The 12495-nt window shown below is 36.7% G+C and overlaps 1 protein-coding gene across 1 annotated transcript in view; it reads left to right on the forward strand.

The window, feature by feature from the left end:
* The window catches only part of LOC103269069 (cytoskeleton-associated protein 5-like), a 69987-nt gene that overhangs the window by 55912 nt on the left and 1580 nt on the right, over positions 1-12495 (forward strand). The window contains exons 10-16 of the mRNA XM_021716869.1: positions 2845-2934; positions 3048-3212; positions 4102-4230; positions 4958-5140; positions 6872-6985; positions 7272-7382; positions 8353-8445. Coding sequence (XP_021572544.1) covers positions 2845-2934; positions 3048-3212; positions 4102-4230; positions 4958-5140; positions 6872-6985; positions 7272-7382; positions 8353-8445 — 885 coding nt within the window. The remainder of the gene's footprint in view (positions 1-2844; positions 2935-3047; positions 3213-4101; positions 4231-4957; positions 5141-6871; positions 6986-7271; positions 7383-8352; positions 8446-12495) is intronic.

Genomic DNA, 12495 nt, shown 5'->3' on the forward strand with positions numbered 1-12495 from the left:
TTGATTTATTGTAGAGATGAGGTCTCACCAAGTTGCCCAGGTGGGTCTCGAACCCGCGGGCCCAGGCAATTCACTCACCTCAGCCTCCCAAGGCTCAGGGTTATAGGCTGAGCCACCGAGCTCGACTGAAATAAAACTTATAATGACCAGGACCATGCTGCCAATGAGAGTAAGAAAGGCAGTATAAAACTGCAAGTGTAAAACTGTGAAGTTAATATATATAATGTGCTTTATCATATTTTCCTATTTTTAACATATAATTTACTTATACCGAGGTGCCAAAAAATATATATACACATTTTAAGTGATGTTACCTGTATATTTTTAGTTCGCCATAATTAGAAGTGTCTGGACACTGATGGTAACCACTTTTAGCACCTCTTGTAATGGCAGAAGTCAAACATGACTTATATTCATCTTTTGTTTTCAGTATATATTGAGTATTACAATTTTAATACAATTTTTCTTTTCTTAAAATTGTATACTCTTTTTTTGGCCCTCTCGGTATATTTGAGACATTTTATATAGGTTGCACTGTTGGTGATATCAGTTTAATTTATTCTTAGAAAATCTGATGTGAGACTTGTTGTATATACTACTTTGTATGTGTAACTTTGGTAGCAATCAAGTTTGGTAATAATTTTAATTAATTGAGATGTTTTCTTTAGCTGTAGTATTTATCAGTTGGCCTCTAAATTTGATCTAAATTACTTAGAATGGTTTAGCACCCTAAAAATCAACCCTATTGAACTTTTATAAAAAGTTCTATCTTTCTATCTCTTTGATCATTTTGGTTTCCTAAATTGACTTAGGTCTCCTATTAATCCCTAGTCTTGTGTCAGTTTTATATTATGAAGGTAATATCTAGCCTTAACTTGAGCTATGGTATTTCGAGCTTGCTTACTCATAGCATTAAAAATAATTTCTGAGAACTTAACCGAAGACAAGGAAGACACTACCAAATAAAAATAAAGCATGACTGGCTTATTACTCGGGAAATAAAAATAAGGGTCTATAAAACCCTTAGACAAGTAAATCATAAATTGAAATGAAATATAATCAATATATTATAGCAATCAATATTATATAGTATCTATGCTATCAGTATATTAACTAGCTTTTGATCAGTTTTGTGTTACTTATTAGGAAATTTTATACTTTTGTGTTAGAAGTAATTTTTCAAAGTACAAAGCAATTTTTAAAATCCATTTTAATTTGCTAAATTTTGGTTTGATGATTACCTGGCCCTCTACTTTGAGTTCTGATTCTGGTTATTTTTCACTTTGTTGTGCAGGTAAAGAATGTTTCCATTCCTCTATAGTTTGAGGCTTATCCCCCCCATAAAACCATAAATTATACAGTATTTGGTATCAGCATGTTATTAATTTGTCTTTATTTTCTTTTACTGTTTATATATTCTTTTTGGCAATATTTATAAAAGTGAACTTTAGCTTTATAGCCATTAAAATATCTTAATATTCGAGTTTATAACTAACTTCTGATTTTAAAAAGCCTTTTAAGCTTTTCTATAGGAATCATATTCCTTGGTATACCAAGTAGTCTGTATAATTTCTGTGAAATTTAGAAAGAAATTGTTTTTCAGATGCCGTTGAGCTTTCCTATATCTTTTGGACCTTTATTATTATTATTTTTTAATTTTAAAGACATGGGGTACAATTCAGGGTTAGGTATACAAATGTTCATTATGCAGGTACCCTTGTTGATGAGGTGTGCCTCTCCCTCCCCTAACAGTTTTTCTCAACTGCCAATACTACTCCTTCTTCCCTGACAGTTTCCCACTACTGCCAATCCCTTTCTTACAGTATTATAATAATTGTTCAAGGTCCACTTTTGAGTGAGGACATAGGGTACTCTGTTCTTTGTTTCTGTGATAGATCACTGAGTGTGAATTTTTTTTCATTTTACCTGCTAGCGAAGTGCCTGACTCTCAATTGTTGTATGTATTAGGCATTCAGTATTTAATAAATTAGTAACAATTTAGAAAGTAAAACTAAAATTATAAAAATTCCAACTTCACTGATTTAAACTTAGTGCGTGAATAAGAAGATATAATTCTGATCACAAATTGCTGTAATTTCTAGTACTACTTCTTTTTCTTTCCTTTTTTTCCCCTAGGGCCATGAAGGGACAGGAGACATCCTAATCCATTGAGATATATCAGAATCTTGGTTTGGGAGGAAGAATTATTTACTATACCTCTTCCTCTACCCTAAATTTACCCTATCTGAGAATAATTTTGTCTAATGAGAGATGCTACTGGTAGCAATGATTATGTGGTTGCATATAAGATACAGAGGCAGAAAATAGGTTGAGAAGCACTGCTGTAGTGGGACAGAATAAGAACTCCTAATTGTTACAGCATAATATTCTTGTGCCCTTTGAGAAAGAAAATGACTTAAGTGCTCACTTTTTTTGTTTTGGTAGAGCAAAGGTCGTTTTTTGAACAGCAGCTTTATTGAGATAATACTTAGATACTGTAAAATTCGCCCTCTTAAAGTTGTTTTAGAATATTCACAATGTTGTATAACCATCACCACTATTTAAATCCAGAACATTTTAATCACTCTACAAAGAAAAAGAAACCCATACCTGTTAGCGGTTATTGCCCATCTGTTCTCCCCCGAAGACATTGGCAGCCATTGATCTACTTTCTGTGTCTAGAGATTTGACATTTCATGTAAATGGAATCATGCATTATGTGATCTTTTATGACTGGCTTTTTTCACCTAGCATGTTGTTTTCAAAGTTCAGCCATGTTCTAGTATATATCAATACTTCATTCCTTTTTATTGCTGAATAATATTCCAGCTATTCACTTTATAGGTCGTGCCAACCATTTTGGAGAAATTCAAAGAGAAGAAACCTCAAGTGGTACAAGCCCTACAGGAGGCAATTGATGCAATCTTCCTTACTGTAAGTTGACAGCATGAGTTTGTGGTTGTATCTGAAGTCAGTTTTGACAATATGATATTTCGATTGTTCTCTACAATTAAGAAAAGCTTATTGACCACATTTTCTTTCTAAAGACCACACTGCAGAACATCAGTGAGGACATTTTAGCAGTAATGGATAATAAAAATCCAACCATCAAGCAGCAGACATCTCTTTTTATTGCAAGAAGCTTCCGACACTGCACTGCTTCTACCCTGCCAAAGAGCTTGCTAAAGCCCTTTTGTGCTGCACTACTTAAGGTATAGACTGTCTTTGAAATTGGGGTATATTTTATACCTAGGCAAGATTTTTTTTTCCTACAGATTATATATGGTGACTACTTGATTTTCAGACTGTATATTATGATCTTTTGAGAATTAGACCCTTTACAGCTTTGGAAGCTGAATCCAAATTCTTATAACTGCTTGGGTTCCTATTCTTGAAGGAAAGCACAAGCTAATTTCATGATTCCATTAATTGCTAAACATTTTGTTTCTTAGCCGGGCTTGGTGGCTCAGCCTGTAATCCTGTGCCTTTGGGAGGCTGAGGTGAGTGGATTGCCTGAGCCCGCGGGTTCGAGACCCGCCTGGGCAGGCGAGACCTCATCTCCACAATAAAATAAAATAAAATTAAATTAACCGGGCATGGTAGCACGTGCCTGTAATTCCAGCTACTCGGAAGGCTGAGGCGAAAGGATCGTTGGAGCCCAGCAGGTCGAGGTTGCGGTGGCTGGGAGCGGCCACTGCACTCCAGTCTGGGCGACAGAGTGAGACTCCAACTCAAAAAAATAAAATAAAATAAAAAACATGTTGTTTCTTACGTGGCCCCTATACTGGTGTTCAGCTGGATCTGGCCAAGCATAGGTATCAAATGTGAAGTATTTGAAGATTATTGGGGAGTAAAGGCATTTTTAGATAGAGGCTAAGAGGAAAAGAAAGCACTTACTTGCTGAATGGATCACCAGAGGTTTCCTTAGCCCAGAAGGAATTGTGAAAGAATAAATGCTAATAGGCAACATAAAAGCTACACCTAGCTTTAGTAAGTTAGAAAAAGCAAATTCTTTATCCAACACCTATCAGTTCAAATTAAAATAAGAAATGCCTAAAATACATTGCATTAAGATCATTTTACTTACTTCTGGACTTATAGCACATCAATGATTCTGCTCCTGAAGTCAGAGATGCTGCATTTGAAGCATTGGGTACTGCTTTGAAGGTGGTTGGTGAAAAAGCAGTAAACCCATTCTTAGCTGATGTGGACAAACTCAAGCTTGATAAGGTAGGTTAGTAATGGGTTATACTGAATTGGACAACTGTCCTGTCTCTTTACGTTGTGAATTTGTTTCTTAGAAATTAGAAAGTACTGGTATCTTTTTTATCAGAATTTCTCAATTTTTTGTTACCTTTCATAACAGGAAAAAAATGTACGTTTCATAGAAATAAATGCACAATTGAAACAAACTCTGAGTGTGCTCTCTGGTACTTTTTGTTTTCAATTATACCTGTTTCATTTCCTTGAGGGAAAAAATAAGGCTGATTTCAACCCAGGAAATGTATTGCATTCTTCACTAGTGGTTTAGACCTAGAATTTGAAATCATCGTTTGAGAATTAGAATTTCATTCCAGGCCATAGTGGTGATATGAGTAGAAATATCAAATTATAACCAAAAAAAAGTTGAGTGACCTATCTGTAGAGAAGGTGAACACAATGTTGTGAGATAAATTTGTTTCTAAAGTCTAAAAAATGACCTTTCTAAATGTTGATGTCTTTCATCAAAAATGTGGTCTTTGTAAGTTTATTATAATTCTAACTGGTGAAGAAGTAAAATGTAAGACATTAATGCATATGTCTGCCAAGAAAGTGTGGATAACTTACTTTTTTTGTAAGGGAAGCTTCCCTCTGAATTCTCATATGTAGTTGTGGTTTAGAAATGACTTAAGTAATAACATAGTGATTGTGTTTCAAAGTTGGGCTTAATGATGTTCATCTCACTTTCATTCTCTAGATCAAAGAATGTTCAGAAAAAGTAGAACTGATACATGGTAAGAAAGCTGGAGTAGCAACTGATAAGAAGGAATTCAAACCAGTGCCCGGAAGGACTGCTGCCTCAGGGGCTGCGGGGGATAAGGACACGAAGGACATTGCTGCACCCAAACCAGGACCCTTAAAAAAGGCACCTGCTACTAAGGTTAATAGATGGCTTAAAAATAGAACTTAGTAAAGTAGAGTCTGAATCTCAGGTGCATAGTTGTTCTCTGAAATGATTCATTTGAAGAATGAATTTATTTACCACATTGAAAATGTAGCAGAACATCTGATGATGAAGACAAATTATTCCAGCAATGCATTTGGCTGTGGAAACCTTAAAAGAGATTAAAATGGTAATAAAAGTATAGGAGTATGTGTTTTTGGTCAACTTAACATAAAATGTACTACTATTTTTAATGGATAGTTCAGTAATATAAATATTTCATAACGATGGTGAAATACTAGATTTTATTTTTTATTTTTTGAGTTATAGTCTCACTCTGTCACCCCGGCTGGAGTGAAGTGCCATGCTCACAGCTACTGTAGCTTCGACCTGGTGGGCTCAGGTAATCCTTCCGCTTCAGCCTCCAAGTAGCTGGAACTGTAGGCACGCACTATCACGCCTACCTAATTTTTTGATTTATTGTAAAGATGAGGTCTCACCAAGTTGCCCAGGCTGGTCTTGAACCCCTGGGCTCAGGCAATTCTCTTACCTCCACTTCCAAAGTGCTGGGACTACAGGCATAAACCACCATGCCTGGCCTGCTATAGTCTTGTTAAAGTGAGAACTAAAACAAAAAATGCTTACTGGTATCATAATTGTTTTAAAATGTTCTACAACTAGACAAAATAATAAAGTAAAAAGTATTAATATGAGGAAAAGTCAGAATTATACTTTGTAGATTATATGATCATATGCTTAAAACTCAAGCAAGTCTCCTGAAAACCTAACACAGTAAAAATTCTCAGTGAGATGGATCTTCAACATAACTGGAACACTAACTGATACTGCTATGACAATCCCTTTTTTTCCTTTGCAAATTATAAAGTTCTACAATGCTTAATAATATGTTTTCTTATGGTAACTTAGAAACTTGTCCTTTACTGATTTAGGAGAGATTTAAAGACATCAGGGTGTCATTCTCAAATGAATCTATAAATGTATTCTTGCCAGGCGCAGTGGCTTATGCCTATAATCCCAGCATTTTGGGAGGCTGAGGCGAGAAGATTGTCTGAGCTTAAGGGTTCGAGACCAGCCTGGACACCTTGGCAAGATCTTGTCTGTACAATAAATAAATAATTGTAATATACTTACCAGCCATCACTTTTGCTTCATTTATCTCATTAGCTTATTCTGAATTTGAATTTGAGGTTTTTATATGGACTCTGCAGTCTGTACCATGGATGGTCTTCAGGGTTTCTATCTGCCCTTGAAACTGCTAAATTCTGTGGACATGAAAAATGTTTATTTTTGAGCCCTTGTTTTAATCAAATCTGTAAGGAGTTCTATGGCCTAAAAATTGTCAAAAAACCACTGTGATTTTAAAATTCTTATGAGTGTTAGCTGGGCACAGTTACTCATACCTGTAATTCCAGCACTTTGGGAGGTTAAAGTGGGAAGACCAGGCTAGGCAACTTGGCGAGACCTAATTTCTACAATAAATGTGGGGGGAAAAAATTAGCTGGGTATGGTAGCATGTGCCTGTAGGCCCAGCTACTAGGAAGGCTGAGGCAGAAGGATTGCCTGAGTCCAGCAGGTCGAGACTGTGGTATCCATGATCATGCCACTGCACTCCAGCCTGGACAACAGAGTGTGTCTCCGACTCAGAAAAATAAACAACTAGATAAATCCTTATGTGGTTTAATTTTTATTTCATAAATTGCTTTTTAGACTGGTGGGCCACCTAAGAAGGGGAAACCAACTGCACCAGGAGGTGCAGGGAGCGCTGGAACCAAGAGCAAGAAAGGATTGGAGACCAAAGAAATAGTGGAGCCTGAGCTCTCGGTTAGTATTGTACACTGTGCCTCAAACTAGGAAAACCATGAAAAATGAGACCTAGGAGAAGATCTGAGTTCTTTCTTTGCTGGATTGTACAACATATAATTAATTGTTATCTTTGAGTTTATTGAAACTGCCTTGGACAAACTTCCCCTTTGTGGCAGTAAAATAGAAGCCTCAGATACTATAGTGTACCCAAGGGAGTATTCTTTTCGTTTTGGCTGGTGTTTGTTGACATTTTTTTCCATCTGTTTCCTTAATTCCAAATTTTATACACTTTTGTATCTTGCAGATAGAAGTATGTGAAGAAAAAGCTTCAGCTGTCCTTCCCCCTACTTGTATACAGCTTTTAGACAGCAGTAACTGGAAGGAAAGGCTGGCCTGCATGGAAGAGTTCCAGAAGGTATGCGCATACAGATGAATTCAGCATGAAAGAAAATTAGATAGCATGGAAGCAATGAATTTGACAAATGAAGAGTTTGTCCTAATTGCTATGTTTTATAACCAGTGAACATGTTTCAGGGTTTTAACTAAAGATGAGATGAGGTTTTCCTATTTGTTTTTGTAGCTGTGTAGTGTTTATTGCCTTTCAATAATATTTGTATTCTATGGCTTCTATAAGCTCATAACTTAATACTTATTGAAGAAAATTAGGTTTTTATTCTGAATTATAAGGCTTAGATTAATTTTTAAGTTATGCTCATAAACTTACAAGGCAGAGAGGTCTCTACTTAAAGCACACCACATCCATTTCTGTGTTTCTCCCTTTGTCATGTTTCCTTGGCGGAGCAGCACTATCCATTGGTATGGACAGCTGGAAAGGAGCATAGTAGTTCATCTTGGCATATACTATGTGATTTTAATGAGGAGGGGTATGAGAAACTAAAAGAGCACTGGGACTTGAGGCAGGAGTATTCCAGCACTATCACTCATCTGGTTTAGACTGAGTTTGTGGATCTTTGAAATTTGATACCTTAGAACTTATAATCTATCCTACTTCACTATGTTTTTAGGAAAATCTAGTAAGAGAAAATATGTGTAAGCAGTTTCTGCCACACACTAACTGTTACTATTATTTTCCATGGATCAAATTATCCTAATGCCTGAAATGTGAAATTTTGAAGTTTCAGTAATATTAATATAAAAGACATATACCAAAAATATTAAAAATTAAAGCATTTCAGACACATGCATGCATGCATGCACACACACACAAATAAAACATAGTAAAAACTATATATACTCTCTCTATAACCTTCCTCAATGCTATTCCACTATCTCCTTCAAAGGTAACTACTTACTTGATTTTGGTATTTGTTCCTTTGCAACTCATCTTTGACCCTTTAATTCTTATTCTCTTATTTTACTTCAAGGCTGTTGAACTCATGGACCAAACTGAAATGCCATGCCAAGCATTAGTGAGGATGCTGGCCAAGAAACCTGGATGGAAAGAAACTAACTTTCAGGTATTTATTTGGAGATTTAATATCTTTTTATCGAGGAGGGTGGAGCTGGTAGGGGGAATATCTTGAAGTATCGTCATCGTATGTAGTAATACTGACGTATGGTTTTGATAATGGTCTTTATTGAACAATGGAGTATGTGCATTTTTATTAAACATATAACTACAGTTGACCCTTGAATAGCACAGGGGCTAGGAGCATTACTCCCAATATAGTGGAAAATCCATGTATAACTTTTGACTCCCTAAAAACTTAACTATTAATAGCCTACTGTTAACCAGAACCCTTGCCTTTAACAAAGAAGTTTATTAACACATTTTATTTGTTAAATGTATTATATTCTGTATTCTTAAAGTAAATTAAGCTAGAGAAAAGAAAATGTTATTAAGAAAACCGTAAGGAAAGCATATTTACTGTCAAAGTAGAAGAGGACCATCATAAAGATCATCATCCTTGTCTTCATGTTGGATAGACTGAGAAGGAAAGGGAAGAGGAAGGTTTGGTCTTGCTTTCTCAGGTCAGCAGAGGCAGAAGAAAGTCCATATATAATTGGATGTGTGCAGTTTCATGTTCAAGGTTCAACTGTATAACTTTATGTAATTAGAAGTTTATATATAAAAATAAATATGCATACATAATATCTGTCTAATTTATATATGTGCATTTTTCCTCATCTTTATTTAGGCCTGGAAGCCTTCTAGTTAATCTTTACATATTCAAGGGAGAGATAAACAGTGAGATGGCTTTCTTATTTGTTTGGATTAAAAAATACATGAAAGCCAGGTGCAGTGGCTCACACCTGTAATCCCAGCACTTTGGGAGGCAGAGGCAAGAGTATTATCTGAGCTCAGGGGTCCGAGACCAGCCTGAGCAACATGCCAAGACCTCGTCTTTACAATAAATAAAAAAATCAGCTGGACATGATGGTACATGTCTGTGGTTCCAGCTACTTGGAAGGCTGAGGTGGAAGGATCACCTGAGTCCAGCAGGTGGAGGCTGTGGTGGCCATGAGCATGCCACTGCACTCAGCCTGGGCAACAGAGTGAGACTCCAACTCAAAATAAAAAATAAAAAATACATGCAGTCCTTAAATTGCCCGTGAAAATGTACCACATAACCGGGCACAGTGGCTCATGCCTATAATCCCAGCACTTTGGGAGGTGGAGGTGAGAGGATTGCCTGAGCCCACAGGTTCAAGACCAGCCTTGGCAACATGGTGAGACCTTGTCTCTACAATAAATCAAAAAGTAGCTGGATGTGGTGGCACAAACCTATAGTTCCAGCTTCTTGGAAAGCTGAAGTTGAAGGATTGCCTGAGTCCAGTAGGTAGAGGCTGCAGTGGCTGTGAGCATGCCACTACACTATAGCCTCAACGACAGAGTTTTACTCCAACTCACACACACAAAAAAAAACAACTCCTCTTTTCAGGTGAAAGCACACCTAACTCAAACTGATACCATCCTGTGTATTTGTTTTAGAGCCATAACAAGTGATAATTTTTTTTTTTTTTTTTTTTTGAGTCAGAGTCTCACTCTGTCGCCCAGACTAAAGAGCAGTGGCACACTCATAGCCACCCCAGTCTCAACCTGCTGGGTTCAGGTGATCCTTCCACCTTAGCCTTCTAAGTAGCTGGAATTACAGGCACACACCACCATACCGGCTAATTTTTTTATTATTCATTGTAGAGACGAGGTTTCACCAAGTTGCCCAGGCTGGTCTCAAACCCCTGGGCTCAGGAAATCTCACCTCAGCCTCCCAAATTGCTGGGATTACAGGTGTGAGTTACTGTGCCTGGTGATAATTTTTTATATATATAAATAGTGAAACTGTAAACTTGCTGTTTTAAAGTGTGCAGTAGAGTGATTTTTGTATATTCACAGAATTCAACTCTCAGCACTATCTATTGTAGAATATTTTCATGACCCCAAAAAGAAATGCTGAGCCTCCCTTACTCCTAGCCCCTGACAACTATTAATCTGTTTTCTATCTCTATAGATTTGCCTTTCCTGGACATTTTGTATAAATGGAATTATACAATATGTGGACTTTTGTGATGGGTTTCAATCAGTATAATGTTTTCATGATTCATCCCTATTGTAGCATATCAGTCGTTTTATAAATAACATTTCATTGTATAAATACACCACATTTTATTTTCCCATTCATCAATCGATGGGCATTCGGGTTGTTTGTACTACTTTTTGACTAATATGAATAATGCTGCTATGAACATTCATATACAGGTTTTTTTGTGAACACATGTTTTCAGTTCTCTTGAGTATATACCTGTAAGTAGAATTGCTGAATCATGTGATAACTCTATGTATAACTCTATTTTGGCTTGTGTAGAAACTGACAAACAGTTTTCCAAAGTGGCTGCAATATTTTACATTTGTAACAGCAGTGTATGAGAACTCCAGTTTCTCTACATGCTCACCAACACTTGTTATTTTTCATTTTTTTAAATTACAGCCATCCTAGCAAGTATGAAACGTAATCTCATTGTGATTTTGATTTGCAGCCACTGAAATATGCTTAGTTGACTTAGTGGTCACCTAACAACTAGACAGAGATTGCCTTAAGCACCCTTGATTCAATATGTCTTCCACCCTTTGCCAAGAGTATCTGTGGTGGAGGGGGAACGCACACGCCTTCAATGCTCTGGCATCTTACACCCTCATCTTAGCATTCCCTTTATATGCAGGCTCTGAAGGTCAACCAGAAGTGACAGGTTAGGGCTCTTTCAAGTCTTCCTAGGCTTGCACCTGGACTTGAGTATGTGCATGAGCCTCTAGATTTTTAGAGTCCCCGGTGGACATCTAATTCCCTAAATTATTATTCCTTTTATATTTTTGACCAAGCTCATTTGCCCCAACTGGTATTGCAGGCTCAGGCATCTGTGATGTTGGATGTTAAAACATTTGCCACTGATTGTTTTCAACAAACTACCTGGAAATAGGACTTTTCCCACTGAGCTAGCCAGAGTGAGATCAAATAACGAGTCCTTCAGATGGCGCTGTTTCAGGAAGCTGCCAGACAAGACAGTGAGACTTTTTGAGACCCTTCAAACCTGGTCTGTCCCCACTCTAGTGACTTGCAAAACTCTACCTTTTCACAGTTTTCATGATTATGAGACTGCTGTTTTCAAGGCTGCTGTGGAGCTGGGAAGCAGAAGATGGGAACAAGGACACTTAAACTACCAGAAAGCTCACTGCTTTTACTGAGATTCGGCAGTTTTTCTTTAAATACTCCCTGTATTGTTACAAGCCTTCTTAATTTTCAGAGTTCTTAAAGAAGTTGATTTTGACAATTTTGCCAGTGTTCTCATTGCTTTTATGGAGTTTCAGAGATACTTACTCCACCATTCCAGAAGTCTCACCCAAGATGATTTTTAAAGAGAATATTTATTACCTAAGTGTACCTGTAGTTGATGAAATTTCTAGTTGCTTAACAAAGTAAAATTAAAATATTCACACAGTTCAAAGGGAAGTATTTATGAGCAAAGGGTTTCTAAGTCTCATAGGTCTGCCCTCACAGTAACATCTTTAAATTGTTTTCCACAGCTCCTTTTAGTCCATCACTTAAAAAACCTATAAGTTCTTCATAGTCTCCCAAGTTCTGTGTTGTGTGTGTACGTATGAGGATTGTAGTTTTTTGTAGGCAGCTTTAGTAGTAACTCTGAGTTATAAAGTCTGTATAGTAACTTATTGTATATTTTAGGATATGTATTCATTACTAAGTGCAAAAAACCATAAAAAGAGGAAAATATAGAAATATTGTTTCAATTTATACATTTTCCACATGGTAAAATTGCTTGTTAGTATTTTAAAACATTGAGTGAGTTGGGGTTTTTTTGCTCTCTCTTCACTATTTGTCAATTACTTTAATTTATAACAGTTAAAGGATGAAAATTATTTTGTTTCTTTGTTTAAAATTCTAATTTTAAGCCAGGCACAGTGATGGCTCACGCATGTAATCCCAGCACTTTGGGAGACTGAGGCAAGAGGGTTGCTTGAGCCCAGGAGTTCAAGACCAGCCTGGGCAACATAGCAA

This window comes from Carlito syrichta, unplaced genomic scaffold (genome assembly GCF_000164805.1).
Source record: "Carlito syrichta isolate Samal-C Ts95f unplaced genomic scaffold, Tarsius_syrichta-2.0.1 Scaffold309042, whole genome shotgun sequence".
Taxonomy (NCBI): Eukaryota; Metazoa; Chordata; class Mammalia; order Primates; family Tarsiidae; genus Carlito; species Carlito syrichta.